Source organism: Tiliqua scincoides, chromosome 3, assembly GCF_035046505.1.
Source record: "Tiliqua scincoides isolate rTilSci1 chromosome 3, rTilSci1.hap2, whole genome shotgun sequence".
Taxonomy (NCBI): Eukaryota; Metazoa; Chordata; class Lepidosauria; order Squamata; family Scincidae; genus Tiliqua; species Tiliqua scincoides.
In genome coordinates, this window is record NC_089823.1 from 195,306,335 (window position 1) to 195,325,986 (window position 19,652).

A 19,652-nucleotide genomic window follows, 5' to 3' on the forward strand; every position below is an offset into this window, starting at 1 on the left:
GCGGACGTCGGGCGAGGAGGCTGTGTTGGTTCGGGCGGAAGTAAGCGGAAGGGGCTGGGGGCGGCTTCCAACCCCTGGGTGCGTGGGCGGGGGGCTCGGCTGTTCTTAGCTTGACAGGGCAGCGCCTCCTTCCCCTCCCAGCGGAGGGCTGCCTGGCTGGTGTTGTGCAGTCGCTTCCTTGAATGGCTGGGGCCAGCTGGAGCCTTTCCCGACCTGACGGACGTGTGTGCCTGTTTATGGGGCAAGGAAGGGCTGCCTCTCTGGGGGGTGGGGTCTGTGGGTGTGGGGGGTCCGTCCTCACACGGTATCTGCTTTGGTAGCCTCTCTCATTCATATCACCAGAGCTGGGCGGAAGCCACCAAAATTGGTGCCTGGGAGAATTAGGACAGACAAAAGAAAATGTTTCTTTATTTTGAATCTAATTAGTCTGTGGAACTCCTTGCCACAGGATGTGGGGATGACATCTGGCCTGAATGCTTTTAAAAGGGGATTGGACAAGTGTCTGGAGGAAAAGACCATCATGGGTTACAAGCTGTGGTGGGACTTGCAGCCTCCTGACTTTAGAAGCCTACTTCTTACTCAGAATGCCAGATGCAAGGGAAGGTGTCAAGAAGCAAGTGTCTTGTTGCCTTGTGTGTTTCCTGAGGCATCTGGTGGGCCACTGTGAGATGCAGGAAGCTGGACTGGATGGGCCTTTGGCCTGCTCCAATGGTGCTCTTCTTATGTTCAGCTGACAATGGAGGGCACCAGGATGCAGGTCACCTGTTGTCCTGTATGCTCCCTGAGGCATCAGGTGGGCCACTGTGAGATACAGGAGACTAGACTACATGCCTATGACCTGATCCAGCACTGCTTTTCTTAGGTTCTTACGTTCAGGTGACAAGGGAGGGTACCAGGATGCAGGTCTCCTGTTGTCCTATATGCTCCCTGAGGCATCAAGTGGGCCACTGTGAGATGCAGGAGGCTGGACTGGATGGGCCTTTGGCTTGATCCAGTGAGGCTCTTCTTATGTTCAGCTGACAAGGGAGGGCACCAGGATTCAGGTCTGTTGTGTGCTCCCTGAGGCATCTGGTGGGCTGCTGTGAGATACAGGAGGGGGTCATGTTATGCAGGGCTCTTCTTATGTTACGTTCTTCTAACTGCTCCTGGGGAAAAAAATCTTCATTTTCAGCCACTATGACTGTGAATACGCCAGGGTGCTTTAGGAGAGTAATGGCTAACTTAGTACAGACATTTTTCAAAATTTCTTTGAGTTACTTCTTACCCCCTTTTAACTACCCTCTTCTGATCACTTTCTTGATGGATGACATGGAGTGTGTTATTTCAAGATCATGTAAATAAGTATAATAAATATAATACAATAAGAATGATTAAAAAAATCTACCAAGTCTAAGGGAAGTTTGGAACTGTGAGATTGGGTGGGTAGAGTTCAAAGCACTATTGCACTTTTGCAGGAAGCACCGCAGTCAAATAGTGCCTTTCAGTCTACACCTGTACTTAAAACAAATTCTTATTATTTAAATGGGGGCTGTCTTGTTTTTTCATGTCATGTTAGGAAAAAGCTGGTTTGCCTCCCTCCCAAACCCTAGGTGGGGCAGAGCACCCACAGATCCCACAGTTACTATAGTTCAGTATTGTATTGGCAACCTTCAGTCTCGAAAGACTATGGTATCGTGCTCTGAATGGTGGTTCTGGCACAGCGTCTAGTGTGGCTGAAAAGGCCAATCCGGGAGTGACAATCCCTTCCACACCGGGAGCAAGTGCAGTCTGTCCCTGGTCTGTCTCCCTGGCTATGGGCCTTCCTTCTTTGCCTCTTAGCCTCAGACTGTTGGCAAAGTGTCTCTTCAAACTGGGAAAGGCCATGCTGCACAGCCTGCCTCCAAGCGGGCCGCTCAGAGGCCAGGGTTTCCCACTTGTTGAGGTCCATCCCTAAGGCCTTCAGATCCCTCTTGCAAATGTCCTTGTATCGCAGCTGTGGTCTGCCTGTAGGGCGCTTTCCTTGCACGAGTTCTCCATAGAGGAGATCCTTTGGGATCCGGCCATCATCCATTCTCACGACATGACCAAGCCAACGCAGGCGTCTCTGTTTCAGCAGTGAATACATGCTAGGGATTCCAGCACGTTCCAGGACTGTGTTGTTTGGAACTTTGTCCTGCCAGGTGATGCCGAGGATGCGTCGGAGGCAGCGCATGTGGAAAGCGCTCAGTTTCCTCTCCTGTTGTGAGTGAAGAGTCCATGACTCGCTGCAGTACAGAAGTGTACTCAGGACGCAAGCTCTGTAGACCTGGATCTTGGTATGTTCCGTCAGCTTCTTGTTGGACCAGACTCTCTTTGTGAGTCTGGAAAACGTGGTAGCTGCTTTACCGATGCGCTTGTTTAGCTCGGTATCGAGAGAATGAGTGTCGGAGATCGTTGAGCCAAGGTACACAAATAGGTACACATGTTAGGAAAAAGCTGGTTTGCCTCCCTCCCAAACCCTAGGTGGGGCAGAGCACCCACAGATCCCACAGTTACTATAGTTCAATATAGTCCTCTGTAAAAACATTGATGTTTTTACATCAAGATGAATATGAACAGCAGTTTAATAGTGCCAAACTGGGAGTATTTAGAGTGGGAAAAAGGAATACATATATCTACTCCAGTAGTTGTTTACGATAATTATGTACTTACATAATTTATAAGAGTTAAATAACTGTTTCAGCAGTGTTTAGGTTCTTTAGGTATGTTCTGGCTTTTTTTTCTTTTTTCTGCATTATGCTGATTGATAATGTATATATTTAAATTGTTTATAATATTACAAATATATATCTAGTATATCTTGGAGAGGAAGTGAGATGGTGGGCTGGATTTGGGAGGAAATGATTAGAGGGATTGCATGATAGAAGTAATTTGTACTAAAACAGGTAATTTTGGAGTGGGTGTGGACGCTTTTGAGAAAGGAATTATTGGAGAAATGATACAGTGATAATTTTTTTGTAATAAAGGGAAAGGTGTGTACGAACAGGTGAATTATCATTTGGGTTGTGAGCCTTTTGATCTGGAAAGGGTTTTCAACTGCTTGAGGCAAAAGAAAATACTACTTCACTCAGCACATTGTTAAATTATGAAATTGACTGCTGCAAGATGTAGTAATGGCATTAGGGAATTAGATTTTTGGAGGATAATAAAATAAAATAATAAAACTTTATTTTTATCCCGCCCTTCTCCCTAACGGGACCTTCTCCCTAACGGGATAAGTCTGTTCATGGCTAAATACTACTACCAGATTCAGACACAATATGCTGAGGACCATCAGTGGGAGAAGGCTTTGCCTTCATTCCCTACTTGTGAGCTTACTAGAAGCATCTGATAGGCCTCTATGGGAAGCAGGCAGCTACACTAAGTAAACCCTTTTTTTTCTGGGCTGTCCTTATGAATAGGTTTATTGGATTACAACTCAGATTTGCCCTTTACCTTTCAAACTACCGATGAATTCATGGCTTCTACCATTCTATTCTCTCTTGGTCCTTATTCCTTCCCCTCTTCAGCCTATTGTTGTAAGCAAGACTCCAGGAAGGGTCATCTACTGTTGGCCAGATCGGAATAGTATGGGATATAATTATCAAAAAAATCTGAGCTTCCTCCATCTAGATAACACATAATTCCTCTGCTCACTCACCCAGCAGATAGGGACCAATATCTAAATGTAGTTCTAAATGTACTAAATACTAAGAGTCCAAACTTATACTGGGGCAGTGCCAGCAATCAGTGGGCTGCCTCAGCTGTAAGGCACTTTGCTGCTGCAAGGGAGCACACTCGGTGCTGGGCCTCTGTGCAGGCAGGATGCTGGAGAAGAGCACCAGCCTATGAGTGTCTCTGCCAGGCCGCAGGAAGGTTTTTCAGAGAGGAAGGTGGGGAAGGGTTGAAACTGGGCAGAGGGAGGGCAGAGGCTGCAGCAAAATCCTATCCTCCTCCCAAGCCACAGAGCCTGACATGGGTCTTCTAGGTTCTGAACCAGCTAAGTCGGTGGCGCAGATCCAATTGAACCCTACTGGAGTTCTGTATGGAGTAAGGGAACTGTAGTTCATGTTAACTGAAACCCAGAAATGGGAACTAAGACATACCTGCTTTTACTTTAGTAATGGAAGTACTTAATCAAGAGTGCAAGAAATAGATATGTAGTAGCATTGTAATTAGGATTTCTTAGCCACAAACTGCTGTGCATAAACTTGCTGTCTGAATATTGAACTTTCTTAAATGGCAGCCATGTGTCTCACTATTATAATACGTGACCCTGTGCATGTTGTTTACAGGTCTTTGAGCTCTGGAGGCAGGTACTCTTTAAACTCTTTTTGTATCAGCTGATCAACTTTGAGTGGTAGGAACGGGAGAGAATGGAAGATGAACTGAAGATGGAGAGTCAGAACCTGGATCCAGATCAAGGTCCTTGCTCGGTGACAGATGAACTAAGTCAGCAGCCTTTATACCAAGAAGCCGCTTCCCCAAAGCTGTCTGTTATTGAACTGAGCAAGGAGTTAGATTCCAAAAGTGACCTGGTAAGTTTCCATCTTCTGTTTGCGTAACAGATGATTATATTTTGAGTATGAGATTGTCCTCTCCCTTTCGCAACTGATTTTTTACTGTACACTTAGTTCTCACGGACTTTAGGGCTTCCTGAGGTCCTGACATCGGCAAATGTGCTTTTGGGCAGGAGAGGTCTGTCCTGAATTGTGCTTTTGCACCTGCTTCACAGCCATATAGTTAACAACACTGACTATCCTGGAGCTGTATATACTTAAAACTCCATTATAAATATTCTTGTGTTTTGTTTTTACCTTCAGAGGTTTTGGATCAGATCATAGAACTGGAACTACAGTACCTTTTAAGATCTCTGACCTCTGGAGTGTGTTCATAGCATGTTGTATCTGAAGAACTTTTCTTCATATTACTGCTTAAGAGATATTTCTGGATTGGCTGAGTTTTGTGTTCTAGTTAGTAAAGTTCCTTGTCTTCAGAGGAATGATAGTGCTCTTAATTTTTTCCATTTTTCTCAAACTCCATGTAGCAGAGTCTTCGCTAACAGTTGTGAATTGTAGGTAGCCGTAGGGGAGAGAGGCCTCTGTTCTGGATAGAACAAGTATAGAAAAGTTTGTCATGGTGCCTGAAGGGATAACTACTATGTCATCTGTGATGTATCCAGCAGTGTGTGTGGGCCAGGCCGCCTAGTATTTCTGCAGTTGAATTAATATTTGTTGGCTCATAAGGCTGCTCTGTTTATTATCATGGGAGAGGAAGGTTATGTGCTGAAAAATTGTCTTTTTTTATATTGAGGCAAGTACCAAATTTACACACACCTGATTTTTTAACCTTAAGAAAACATAAGAACAGCCCCACTGAAAGTGAAAAATATTAATGTTAGAAGAATTTAATTAAGCCTAATTAAAGATAGGGAGTTGGGAAGATAACAGGTGAGGTAAGTGCTATCCATTGTCTTCAGGTGTTTGCCTGCCTGCTGGGGAAAGCTGTGTCTTGATGCAGTGATTGCCTCCTGACTCTTTGGGACAGTTGATATAAAGAAGTCAAGAGATGCAGAAAAGTACCTAGATGAAGATACTTGAGGCAGGAGGGCATTATATTAAGGAAGTGACAAACTCTTGGGAGAGTCCTACCTCTCAAGTGATACCCTTTTGTGTTGGCTATCCCCTATTATCTAATCTGTTTAACACATGAATGAATGGTGAGGTAGCCATGTCTCCAAAACAGAAGGCACCGAATTATGTGCTTTACACAGCACAATCCTATGCATGTCTTAAATAAGTCCCATTGTGTTCAAGAAACATTGCGTACTCCAAGGAAGGCATGTGTAGGGCTGCAGACTGGGTTAGAGAAAAAGTTAGAATTATTTATTTTGTGGTTCTACCTGTGTTTCATAACTGTAAAATAAAGCAGTGACCAAAGTAGCTTTGCACTGCTATGGCATGACAGCTCCCCCCTTGGCTGGTTATTTTGTGGGGAGAATTGCTTTGTTAGGCCCACTGTATATTTATAGACTTCTTTTTAGCCATATCACATCCCAAAGCAGTTTACAATGAACCCACATGGTAACAATTCACAATTAAATAAACAAGTTGCAGCTGCAGAAAGTAGAATTGTGTGTGTTTGTTTTATTTCACACTTTGCCCTAAAATAGGACTTTCAAAGCCTTTTTCAAATGACAATATTAAAGTGATAAAGACTACTTTATCATAAAAAGAAAACAAAATCAGCAGGAATGTTGCATGTTAGCTCTCTAGATATTCTGGTTGCTATGTTACCCTCTTCAGATCCCACTGCAGCACTTAGGGGCACTTTAGTATATGCTTTTTGAAGCACTGCTACAGCAGTTAAGTAGAGAATGGTAGTTAGAGCAGTACTTGCTGCTCCCTGGAATGTCATTTCCTCCAGGCAGTGTTGGTAAGGGTGTGCATTAGTATTGACCCTGAAAGGGGAGTAAGGTGGTATGGTGGGTAAGTCCTTCTCTTGCTGGTCTTCACATAGGCTTTGTTCTTCTGGGGCTTTTATTGCCTGTGGGTCTTATGTTGCCTCACTCTGGTGTGTGCTGTAAATCTGGATTCAGTAACAGCTTAGGGTTAGGGTTAGCTTAGATCAGTACCTTATTCAAATTCCTAGGTTCTCAAATGTTTTCTTGTGCTAGAACTTCTTGCTAAAATTTTCCTGTAGAAAGTACCTATTTTCAGGGGGGAAAAAGAAACTTCAAAGGATTAAGAACATGACACTTTTCATTGTGGAAAGCAGTCAGTCATCTACCCATATGATCATGCTTAAAATTTTTCTTTGTCTAGATAGATGACAAGGAGTTTGATATTCCCCAGGTTGATACACCTCCAACGCTGGAAAGTATTTTAAATGAGGTAAGTTGAGCATGGAACTCTTGAGTTCTTCCTTCATATACTGTGGGAGAAGAGCAAAACATAGATATACTTCTGTTGCTTCCTAGAATAGGAAGCTAGTTTCAAAATGCCCTGGTAAATGAGGTGATGTCCTTCAAAATACTGATAAGGTGACTTGTGGCTCAATCCTAAGCAGGTTGTTTTAGAAATAAGGTCTACTGAGGTCTGGTACAAGTATATATTGTACAAGTTCAATTGACAAGTATATATCAGTGGTATGCATTCTTTTCTGGCTTTCCATACTCACCGTAGTGTCACCAGTATTTTATTCGAGATCTTGACAAGCAAGGCTGTCTTTAGGCATTACACAGATAGAGTATGGCTGCCAAACCCTGTCAATATTACTGCAATTTATATTGCTAGCTTAAATTGTGCTACTGTTATGTTGAAAGGCAAACTGTGAATATAGCATGACTGGCGAACTGTTGTGTATTGTTTCAGACTGATGATGAAGAAGAGCCATTTGTACTTGAGGATCCTTCTCTTTTAAATATTGATAACATTGACACTCATTCATATGATACTTCTTCTGTAGCAAGCTCTGACAGTGGAGATAGGACACACCTGAAAAGGTAACCTGTTGATGATGGTAACCTTGTGTGGTCAGTTAAGCAATAGGTTGTTGAATTTAGGATTATGAGAAGGTTTAAGATTGAGTGGTTGAAAATGGCTGGCATAGATGAATCCTATCTCAGTGCCAAAAAAAGTCAACTTTCTTTATCCCTTGAAGTCTACTTTTTGTAATGTCTTGCCCAATTGACAGAGAAGGGTGTGTTATATACCCCATTCAGGCTTAAATTTTCTTCTGTGTATTTTATATTCAGGCAAAAAGCAATATGGCCACTTCAGAGTATGGTATGGTAAGATTTCTGCTGGCTTGCAGATATTTAATTGGCCTGTTGCCTGGGTGTAAATTGGAAATGGTTTTCCTGCACTTTCTTTGGGTGCTTCTCTTTGACTGAACAAAGAGGTTTATTGAAATAACATGCAGGGTTTTGCTAGGCGTCTTAATTTGTCTTGTCTGAATGCTTGCAAAAAGGTCTGGCAGTTTTCTTCCAAAATTGTTCATGCATGTAGCAACTTATTTGGTTGATTATGCATGTAAAATAATTATTATGTAATGATTGGTTGTCCTTGTATTACAAAGGAAGAAGAAACTTCATGATTCGTTCTCTGTCCATGGTTCGGTTATACGACTATCACTTCTGAAGGGAATTTCTGCACAGATAGTATCTGCAGCAGTAAGCGCCTTATATTTCCCCTTTCAGGATTGTCCATTATGGCAAAGAAGCAAATGGGTTGTACATTAATTGGGAGCGTCAGTAGCTTAGTAGTAGAGCAAAAGCTGATTATAGTCATGCGTAATGCCTAATCCAGAACAAAGTGGTGGTGGCAGAAGATGGTGGTGTGTAGTGCATTATTCCAATACAATTGCATTACAATTAGTTTTAATTCTGCACTTTGTCCTACTAGCCCATGTGTCTGCAACTTTGTTAATAGAATATTTTCAGTCTGTGAGCTAACGAAATCCAGTCCAGAATGAGTAGGGCACTGGATATCTAATCATAGTCAACTGGGTTCCCACAGCCTTTGTGCAGGGAGCTTGTTTGAATCCAAGCCTCAGTTCCTGTTAGTAGGAGTTACAGGTCAAAGATGTTGAGCCAAGACACAAATCTTAAATTTAAAATATGAAACTCAGCCTGACCTCTGTACCTTACATTTTTGGAGCATTAACATTAACTTTAACATTCTCTGTCTTAGGCCAAAGTGGATGCTGGCTTACCCACTGCAATAGTAAGTTTCTGAAGAGTTTTGTGGTGGTTCTTCCTATTTATATCAATTTTCAATTGGTATTAGTACCTTTATGTCTACTTAACATTATTTGTGTTCTTCTTTACTCCAAGATACAATATTTTTAGGTTCTCTAATTTATTCAAAACTGTATCAGTACAGAGTGAGTAGATGTGATAAGCTAGAACCAAAGCAAAGTATGCAATGAATTCAATTGATTTGATCTTATATGAATATATAGGTACAACCTGATTATCCACGGATTTTTCACCCATGGTTTTATCTCTACGTGATGAGAAGAGCCCTTTAAATTAAAAGGAAAAAGTTGTTTAACAATAGCCTCATTAATTCAAGAGAAAGCAGCTGTCTGACAATCATTCTCTCTCCAGACATTTAGAGCAGCTTCACTCTGAGGCAAGCAACCCCTCCCTTCCCCTTGAGCATGTGAAAGAATGCTAAATGGCAGTGATTCTCACCTACTCCATTCTTTCCCCTGAGCTGGCTCCTGGTGAAGGATTGCTCCTCCTGGATTGCTGCCTTGGAGTGAAGCCTTTCTAAGTGCCTGGAGAGAGACTGATTGTCTGCTTGATGCATTAGAAAGGTCAGCAAGGCTGTTTTTAAATCACTGAGCAAAGGGACATTGTTTTTTAAATGGATTTGCTTTAATGTGATTTTTTCGATCCACATGAGTTCTGGGAATGGAACCCTTGTGAATAAGGAGACTCAACCTGCATATGGCCAAACTCAGTGTAAACACCAAGTTGAATTAAAAAATGAAAAAATAAAAGCCTGATTGGCCCTCTTACTTGTCTACCTGCATAGTGATGATAGTCAGCTGCTTTGTTTATAGGATCCCTCAGATAGTTAGTATAATTCTCTTTTCAGAGTCTGCACTTCCTTATGTCAGTTTCTTATGTTAGAGCAAATTGACTGACTTGGCCTGAATCTTTATATGCAAATCTGTTCCACAAGTGCCAAAACTATTGGATGAATAGGTATTCAGCTCTTGTTGGCCAAATCCAGATCGCCACTTATTACTACTTTGCTGTTTTCCACTGCTTTTTAACTACATGCTTGTATCTGAATTATTTTCATATCTCTTTAGGCAGCATCAAGTCTCATAGCGGTGGGAACATCCCATGGGTTGGCTCTGATATTTGGTAGGTTAGAGTATCCTTTTGACTACTTAAACATTAGCAGTTAAATTGAATTTATTTCTGTAGAGAATTTGGTGTATCACTGTGAACAACATTATATTGGCAGATAAACTATACTTTCCTATAGGAAACACATGTACTTCATCAGTTGGTACTGTGGACTTAATAGGAAATGCTACATGTCAGTGATATGATATACTTTTGCAACTATTAGAACTGCTAATTTAAGACCCTGTTGCAGGTTTTCTGGATTAAAATGGTTGAAGTTCAAATAACTGATTCTTGTCCATCACTTCTAAGGCATTTGAATAATATTTTGTCAGTGTGTGCTACTTTTGCCTCTTCTGACAAATTGATATGGCCCTTCCCTTTCCAACACAGAAACTAGTTTGTGATCACCTGAATGCTGAATGGAGTGATTTTATTGGAAATAACAGTGTGGAGTGTGTTACTCTGTCTCCTTTTTCCCCTACATATTGACTTCTGGCTTTTCTTTTTCTTGACCCTTTTCTCCCATGGACTGGGAAGGCAAAGGTATAGTACTCTTGCATTGTGCATGTAATTTGCATGAACAGCTAGCTCCACATTTTAAAATGTGCAATGATGCTCTGAATTCTGAAATAACAGATTATAATTCAGGGTTTATGTTTGTAGTGTTTATAGTGATTTATAGTGAAGTTCAGACTTAAGTGACCATATTTAGAGTTTGAAACTATTCCCTGTGCTAGGAAACATGTAGCAGAAGAGACAAATGGATTTGTGACTCAATCACGAGATTCGGTCAGCTTGTCTATCCTGGAATAGTTTCAGCCGGTGTCACAATTCTTTTGGCAGTTCCAGAATCTGTTAGTGGGATCCAACTTCACCACATTAGAATCCCTAGCTTATGCAGGTCAGGAAAAGCTTGCTGTCCTGGTGAACTTTAACTTATAAGGCATGATCCAACCAAAGTTAAGTACTTTTTAGTGTCATTGATTTAAATTGAAATTTTAAGCAGATGCTTAATTTCAGCCATTTGAAATCAGTGGCAGGATTATGGACTTGATGTGCCATGCAATGTAGCAGGGAGAGAGAATGCATGCAGGATGTTGTTTGTATTAGTTCTGCCTTTGGCAGCTGCTGTCTACAGAGGGAGGCTACTATTTGTCCTATTTCTAATTTGTGATTAAAATTAATCCTGATTTAAAATGTGATGTATGGAAGTCTTCATGGTTTAAGTAAATCAAATTAAATAACCATTGCAGTGCTAGATCAAACTTTCTAAGATTAAAATTTGTAGAACCTGATATCAGATATGAAATTGGTTTAAAGAAGGAGAATCTATACACTGTGCTTGATCCAGTCAACTGTGGTAGTGGCCCAAGTCAGAGTGGTTCGTCTATTTTATAATCTTGTTTCCTGCTTTTTAACTAGAATCCCTGAAGTGCAGCACAATACAGAATTAATAAAATGCAGTGGATGTGTTAAAAGCCATATGGACAAAGCAAAGCCTCTCCAGCAGGAGTGGGCATCTGATGTTGCCTATTCTATCTCCCTTTCTCACTTGTCTCCTCTTCATGGGGCAGTTGGTCAGATGGCCCTGTGATGGGAGAGGAGATAGTCCAGCTGGGGTAGGTGTCTGGTAATATTGTCTCCTGCTCTGTTTTTTCTCTAACCATGATCTGACATTTATGTCTACATAGCCTCACAAAGACAAATCTTGTAACAACTTGGTTTGCAAGAAAAAATGATGCTTCCCCCACCACATACATTCACAGTTACCTAATTTAAAAAAAATAAAAATTCAGTAGCAAGAACTGAAGAGAGTACAATAGGATACTCCCTTCCTATGTATAAATATCTGTACTCTACATTCTCATTTCTGGATGTTTAATACCCATCTGTCTACCAATATCACTTAGCTTCTTTCCATGTTGGGGTAACTGTGAATGGCCTATTACTATTTATTGAAAGATTTGTTCCCCTTTCAATGATGGACCACCCTGGCAGCTTATGATATTCATTAAAATACTGTAAAGACAAAGCCATCATACAGAATAACTTGTATAATTTTAAAAGACTAAAAGATGTAAAATGCAGAAACAATAATAAAACACTGGTAAAAATAGCAGTATTACCTTTGATGCAAGCACCTTTGATTGCAAGCATTTGTGGGTTTGCAAGGCAGCTAACAAAATATAATATGGTTCATATTTCCAGTTTCTTCCTTCCTCATTTTTCAATATTTTCCTCTATATTCTGGTTTCGTATGAGAAGTTCAAATAGCAACCAGAATAAAATAAACTTGAATTCTGCAGTGCCTTTAAGCACAGTAGTAAATCCCTAAGGTTCCTCTGGAAGGAGGCCCCAATCTTGTGGTAGGGCTTATTGGGGAATGCAGAGGGGCTTGCTGCTGGGAACTAAAAAGCAAAAAACAAGAAAGAAGATCTGTGACAATTGTAAACTTGCCACAAACACACAGAAGGCAGATACTAGTCTTGGTGTTCTCTCTTATTGCTAAAAAAGGCCTTATGCACTCCAAGCACTACATGGTGCTTTAAATGCTGACCAGCCCTGTTTCCTCTAAGGTGGGTAGCCAAGTGGCCACGCACCTCCAAGCTGAGCTGCATGCAGCATGGAGCTTGGCAGTGCAGAAGTTTGGTGATGATATTGCTGAATGTCCAGAGGTGGCATTGCAACACAATTGCAGTGCCACAAAGCTATGCTCTGTGCATGTGCGTGGACCCCTTACAGTGAACACTGCTGACCAATGTTTTGCATTTTTTTCTCTATGCATTCTCATCTTGGTCCTTCCAGTCTGGCTTTGTCCTTTCTTTTCTACTGATACTGAGAGCAAGATTTGGAGTAATCCTTCTTGCCAAGTCTGAAGTTCAATAAGTTCTGCTTCTTGCTCTCTCCTCAGTCTTTAATAACTCTTAATGATCCTGATCTTTATTTATATCTTTCTAGGCTGAGTTTTTGTGGTATAGGTCTTGTTTGTTTTCACTTACATCTATTTTATTGTGCTTGTGAGTTTCTCAGTAATGGTTTCCTTTCTCTTCAGTTTTCACTTCTTTTGTCATTCTTCAGGGCTCTCTGCTGAGGCCTCCTACTCTTCCTCTAAGTTCTGTTGTCTTGTCTTTCCTGTCATTGTGCTCCTCATGTTCTATAAACTTGATCTGCTTCTACACTATTTGCCTTGTTCTGCTTATCTCTGATATTTCATCTTTGATGATGGGCAGCCCAATGCTGAGCTGCCCGGGGTACACGGCTGCAGCGGCGCCGAGAACGACTCCTGCCACATCCTGCATGCCTCAGTCTGCTGTGGGCGCCACCTCAGGAGAAGGGGACTTTGCTTCCCTTCTCCCAGGTAAGGGAAGCAGCCCTGCAATGGGTAGAGTTAAAAGCATTCATGTAGGGCGCCAAGCCCCCCACAAACGCCTTGGATCCGGTGGAGTGGAGCTCCACGGGACCTGCCTCTCTCCCTCCTCTGGCACGCCTCCTGCCCACCCTTTCTCTGCCCCGCCTCCCTGCCATGCCTCCTCCCTGTCCTCTCTCCCCCCTCCGCCTGCCTCCCCCCTCCTGGAATGCCTCCTCCCCGCCCCCCTCCCCGCCCCCACTTACTGTGCCACGGCTCGGCGGTCCGTGAGACCACCAAGCAGCGGAGGACAGGCACCTGCGCTAGCTCAGCACCGGCCAGCACTGGGCTAACATGGGCGCTGTCCTGGTGGTAAGCAAAAAGCCAGAGCACCAAGCTCAAAGTTGGGCTCTTAGTATCATCCCAGGAAATTTCATCTCAGGAAATTTAATTTCAGGAAAAGAAAGGGTGTAATCCTGTGCACACTTACCTGAGAGTAAGTTACACTGACCTCCCTGGAACTTGCTTCCAAGTAAACATTTATAGGACTGTGCTTCAAGGCACGTGTTCCCCATCCTTTTTTTCTTAATCTTGATGAAGTTCCTATTTATTGTATCAGATATGCCTAAGTATTACTTTTTATTACCTTTAATTCTCTTGAATCTCCATCTTCTTGTATTTGTTTTTAAGCCGTTTTTACCTTGATAGTTCCAAAATATGTGCTTTTCATTTCCTTGAAAGTACATGATTATTTTCTGATCAGTCCTCGCCTTGATTTTGTTCTAATGCTGTCCTTCTTTTATCTCATCTGTCTTCCTGTCTCTGTTCTGATCTCTGCATGTGTCTCGGATTAGCATTCTTATTTATAATTAATTTTAAAATTCTCTCATCTTCTAATCACTCTGGTCATGGCTACTCATATTTCACACTTCACCCAAAACTTTTCATGGGCAAAATTTCTAGTTGAGAGGTTATCATAGCTTGCCTTGTTCAAATATCATGAAGGTGCAAGATGAAGGAAGGGAACATGTGGCACATTCTTGATTCTCTAAATCGGTGGTCTCCAAACTGCGACTGCTGCGTTGCAGTGTTGCAACCTGTCAAAATAATAGTTTAAAGCAGTAGCTTCCAAACCACGACCAGCAGGCCAGATCCAATGTGCAATGTTACCTTTCCTGGCGCAGCACAGCGGGGCAAAGTCTTTCCATTCCACAGCCTCTACATTTTGCAGTCTTCTCAGAACCTCATGCTGGGCAGCTGCTTCTTCCCGAAAATTGGGGCACAAAGCCTGCTGGGGCAACAGGAAGCAGAAGTGGCTGTCCTGTGCAAGGTTCTGAGAAGATCAGCTGCAGATCTGTAGAGGCTATGGCATGGAACAGGAAAACCTTTACCCCCGTTGTGCTGCACCCGGACAGGTAACACTGCACACCAGATCTGGCCTGCAGGCCACTGTTCAGAAGCTACTGCTTTAAACTATGATATGGAGAATCAAGAATGCAGTGGCTAATTGAGCAACTTCAAAATGTATAGTTTTCCTTTTGTTTTCAGGGTTGAAGAAATACCCAGATTTGAATGCTGAGATGCTAATCCACATCATTTACACACATCCAGTAGTAACTAAACTTCCTTTTTGTTTAGATCCCAACCAGGCCCTTCGGCTTTGTTTAGGCAGTACTGCAGTTGGAGCACAGTATGGGGCCATATCTGCGCTTAGTATCAACAATGATTGTTCAAGACTTCTGTGTGGTTTTGCAAAAGGACAGGTAATAGATATACAGCATGATTGTATGCATTCTTACTCAGTAGTGGGTTTCAATCAATATAACTGATTTCCCAGTAAGTGCACATAGGACTGCAGTGTCAATTTAGACACTGTGATTTTCTGTGTATTCACATAATTTGAGAACTGGCTTCTTCTCTTTCTACTGTGACTTATCTACCAGCCCCTGATTTTTTCAGAAACTACTATCTAGAGCAGGGGTGCTCAATAGGTGGATCGCGATCTACCAGTAGATCGCGAGGCAAATAGAGTAGATCGCGGAGTGCCGACCCCCCCCCTTCAGGTGCCTCTGGGAGGAAACACCGGGAGTAAGGCCCATTGTACTCAATGGGACTTACTCCCAGGTAAGTGTGGCTAGGATTGCAGCCTCACAGCCTAATCCTAGGCATGTCTAGTCAGGAGTAAGTCCTGTTATACTCAGTGGGGCTCAAGGTACACCAACATACATTGTACACATAAATGTTATATGTTATGATGGCGCGAACATTGTAAAAAAAACTCTGGTAGATCTCCGGGCCTTGCTGGGTTTCAAAGTAGCTCTCGAGCCAAAAAAGTGTGAGCACCCCTGATCTAGAGTGTAATGACAACAATGAGGACAAAAGTGGTCTAGATCAGTGCTTCCCAAACCTTTCTGGACCAATGCCCCATGGTTCCATAAACTCATCCCCACTGCTCCTACCCTATAAAAAGTATTATTAACAATAGTAATTTGCATGATCTACTAAGAAAGATAACAAAATTCAAAATGGTAATAATTATTCGCACATTTATTCAAAATCCAGTTAAAACTTTTTAGTTTAATTTAGTCAACTGAATTGCTAAACTTGATCCAGCAATGCCAGCTTTTTACAGTCTGATCCAGAGAAGCTTGTGGAATTTATATTCCATTTCCCAGCAGAGCTCTCAAATAACACTTCTGTTTAACTGTACTCATAATCTTTGAAATTGGGATTTAGCGGTCTCAGAATTCTTGTTCAACCATATTGTCTCAACTGGTGGAAAGAGACTTCTTAAGCTGGTGGAAAGCACTGGATTGGTTTAGACATCATGTTCCCTGTCAGAGCCAAATATGGTTTGGCAGACGAGAGCTTTCTGCGGGTTTGCATGATATTTTTTGTCCATCTTCTACTCCCTCAGATTCCTGCACTTCTACTATAATCTGAATTGGCATGAGCCAAACTCCTGTAAATTATAGTTTTCTTTCCAACCAGAAATTGAGGTTGGGATCCAATCCTATCAGTCTTAGGGATCCTGTAAGTTGGGATCAGTCTTAACATATGCTTTCAAGATGTTGTTATTGGTAATTAGGGTTATAAATCTTAATTCAGTAATGTTTGGTTGCATGGATGGTTTGTTTGGGGAACCTCTCAAACTTGTCTTCATGTCTTCATAAGACCTTGTACTGATGAAAATTAATGGTCTTTTACATTTAGATTACAATGTGGGATCTGGCCAGTGGAAAGCTTTTGAGATCAATAACAGATGCTCATCCTCCAGGGACAGCAATTTTACACATTAAGGTAAAAATATGTCCATTTGTTTAGTGAGCTCTTTGCTGCATATCTCTAAGGGTGCATTTCTAACCAATTTTCCAGCACTGACATAGCTATGCCAATGTGGCATGCACTGTATCCTGCAGTGGGGAGGCAGTCAAGAGGGCCTCCTCAAGGTAAGGGCATGTTTGTTACCTTATCTTTAGGCTACATTGCAGCTAGGTCAGTGCTGGAAAGTTAGTTAGGATTGTGCCCTAAGTTTTGTTTCCAGAAAACATAATTGCATGAGGTTTTTCTTACTAGAACAAACTCTAAATACGTATGCAGTTTCTATTCTTTCTGACTACAGTTTTTTTTGCATTTTTAAAATTCCCTTTTTGCCAGTGTGTGGATACAATACTGGGGGAAGGAAGGAGAGTGGAAAAATGGGAGCGAGACTGATGGACCTTATGAAGAATCAAGGAATTTGTGAAACTTGAGGATAGTGGGGAGGATTGGGCAGAAAGGTAATACGGTTTTAAAGAGCAGGGAAAGGACTTGGTAAGTGGTGGGGGGATATACTTAGGGACGTTGGAGTCGAAGAAAGCCTTTTTCCATGCTGTTTGGTAGTTATGGTGAACATTTCATGAGGAAAAATTAATATTATGTTCAGTTTACAGATGACCCGACTCTTGCAATTTGCAACGACAGTGGAGGCTCAGTATTTGAACTGTCATTCAAGTAAGAATAGCTGTGGTTATTGTTAAAAGAATGAAAAAAAACTAAATCCTTATATAGTTTGTAAGAACTCAAGGTGAAGTATTTCAACATCCATGCTGTGCTCAAAATTTCAAGATTAACATTGAGCAAAAAAACACAAATGACTAGACTTAGTGCTGGGTTATTTCCCTGCATTGCTGAGAATTCTTTGCTCATTATTGATCCATTCAGAACTTGCCTCCTATTTAGAGACTTGAGACCAGTTCATATGTTGCACAGTCCCCAGAAAGAAGGTGCATTGGTAGGACTACCATGGTCACTTGACTTTTAGATCATGACGTATAATGTATGTATGTTTACAGTGTGCTGAAAACTATGATTTGCCCCAGGCTTTCCAGATGTGTAAGCCTGTCTTTTTTTCCATGTGGTTTTTCTTCAATTGTATTGATTTCAAAGTGTCTCAGGGAAGCCTCTTTCCTATTGAATCTTACACTGAGACTTTCGTTAAGGGAAATAGATGGAGAAGGAAGGGAGTAAGGGTTGCTCAGACATTGCAGGCTGAGATAGTTCAGGCTGAGGAGCAAGGGAAATTTTTCAAGATGCTAATCTGTCCCATCCTGAGTGAGTGACACGATAACCCTTAAACGATGAATGGCCCAATCCCAACAAGGACTTGCACTGTCGGATCAAGTGTTCCACTGGCATGTGCTGTTGCAAAAGCATTGTAAAGTGTCTTGTGACAGCACAAGGCACAGAAGGATCAGCAGGGAGATCAGAGCCTTTCCTTTGGTGCAAATTTATTTATTTAACAGTATTTATATACCGCTTTTCAACTAAAAGTTCACAAAGCGGTTTACAGAGAAAAATCAAATAACTAAATGGCTCCCTGTCCCAAAAGGGCTCACAATCTAAAAAGATGCCAAGGAATACCAGCAGACAGCCACTAGAACAGACACTGCTGGGGTGAGGTGGGCCAGTTACTCTCCCCCTGCTAAAAAAAGGAGCACCCACTTGAAAAAGTGCATCTTACCCAATTAGCAGGGGTTTGCTAATTAGCAAATGGTCATGGGGAGACTTGCTGGAGTAGTTAAGTCCAGCACAGGGGAGGGCGGAACAGGGAGGTGACAGGGTGGGTGGATCAGATTCGGGGGGGGGGAGAGTTAGGACCAGCGATCCTGGCATACACCACATCCAAATCTGCTTCCTGGGCTTGAGCCACCTGCATGGATCAATCAGACCTCCACCAGTGATATTGCTGGCAGATGTCCAAATTGACCAGTTGTGGCTGTTGGGGTTTACAAATGTCCCCTTACCCCAAGGAGACTTCCAGCCATCAAAAATCACCCGCAGAATACAGCGTAGCCCATGCCAGCACTGCTGCATTGTTGCATGGGGATTTACATTGGATTGGGCTGTAACTAAATGAAACCAGTGCTAAGTTATTTTAATAGAAACTTCTGAAATTTTTTTTCCTGCACTACCTATTTTTCCCTCTGTCCAAAGTTAGGAACACTGGACTAGTGTGAAAATCAAACCACAAATATTCTGCTAGTTGGTATTAATGGTGCTGAATTATCAATTTTATCAATTTAAAAATGGTATGCAACACATTTAAAAGGATATGGTTTCGGTGGCGTAGCTGGAGAGGGGTGGAGCATTCAGGCTGGCAGCGAGGTGGGCAAGCTGCCCCTCTCTTCAGAGCCATTTTGCTCCCCCCACTGGGAATGGCTCTGAAGGGAGGGGCCGCTTGCCTGCCTCGCTGCCAGCCTGAGTGCGCCGCCCCCCCTCCAGCTATGCCTATGGTTGGCAACCTTCAGTCATGAAAGACTATGGTATAAGCCTACAGCACCCGGTATTTCCAGGCAGTCTCCCATCCAAGTAATAACCAGGCCTGACCCTGCTTAGCTTCCGAGATCAGACGAGATCGGGCATGTGCAGGGTAACAGTTGCTGCTCCCACTGTATGGTTTATATATATTTTTCACAGTTTTCTATAGACACACATTTTGCTGTAGTTGGTTGTATTTGCTTATGCTATATGCCTTGTTTTTAGGAGAGTCATGGGTGTGAGAACATGTGAGTCCCGGTGCTTGTTCAGTGGTTCCAAGGGTGAAGTTTGCTGCATTGAGCCTTTACATGCGAAGACTGAACTGAGAGACCATCCTATCACGCAGTACTCTCTGTTGGCAATGGCTTCCTTAACAAAGGTGATTTCCTTTTATACAGGCATCCTGTGTTTAAGATAATTACTGGTAAAATATTGTAGAACACAGGATGATTTATTATTTTTTTAAACTGCAGATTCTTGTCATTGGATTGAAGCCATCTTTGAAAGTTTGGATGACTTTTCCATATGGTCGTGTGAGTGTTTTTGTAAACTTTTCCGAATAGTTCAAAACACTGTGATAGTGAATGGGGAATATTTGTAAAAAACATTAGCTTGAAAGTATAGATCAGCCTTATGTAG

At 42.1% G+C, this 19,652-nt stretch overlaps 1 protein-coding gene across 2 annotated transcripts in view; it reads left to right on the plus strand.

Annotated features, from left to right (window-relative positions):
- The window catches only part of VPS8 (VPS8 subunit of CORVET complex), a 122,720-nt gene continuing 103,068 nt past the window's right edge, over window positions 1-19,652 (plus strand). The window contains exons 1-12 of one of the 2 annotated variants that reach the window (XM_066620293.1): window positions 1-40; window positions 4,293-4,535; window positions 6,822-6,890; window positions 7,371-7,501; window positions 8,077-8,170; window positions 8,691-8,723; window positions 9,826-9,880; window positions 14,853-14,977; window positions 16,428-16,514; window positions 17,140-17,207; window positions 19,239-19,392; window positions 19,487-19,546. In XM_066620293.1, coding sequence (XP_066476390.1) covers window positions 4,374-4,535; window positions 6,822-6,890; window positions 7,371-7,501; window positions 8,077-8,170; window positions 8,691-8,723; window positions 9,826-9,880; window positions 14,853-14,977; window positions 16,428-16,514; window positions 17,140-17,207; window positions 19,239-19,392; window positions 19,487-19,546 — 1,038 coding nt within the window. In that variant the 5' untranslated portion in view covers window positions 1-40; window positions 4,293-4,373. Of the gene's footprint in view, window positions 41-113; window positions 223-4,292; window positions 4,536-6,821; window positions 6,891-7,370; window positions 7,502-8,076; window positions 8,171-8,690; window positions 8,724-9,825; window positions 9,881-14,852; window positions 14,978-16,427; window positions 16,515-17,139; window positions 17,208-19,238; window positions 19,393-19,486; window positions 19,547-19,652 lie in introns of those variants that run through there. The other variant, XM_066620292.1, reaches the window with a different exon arrangement.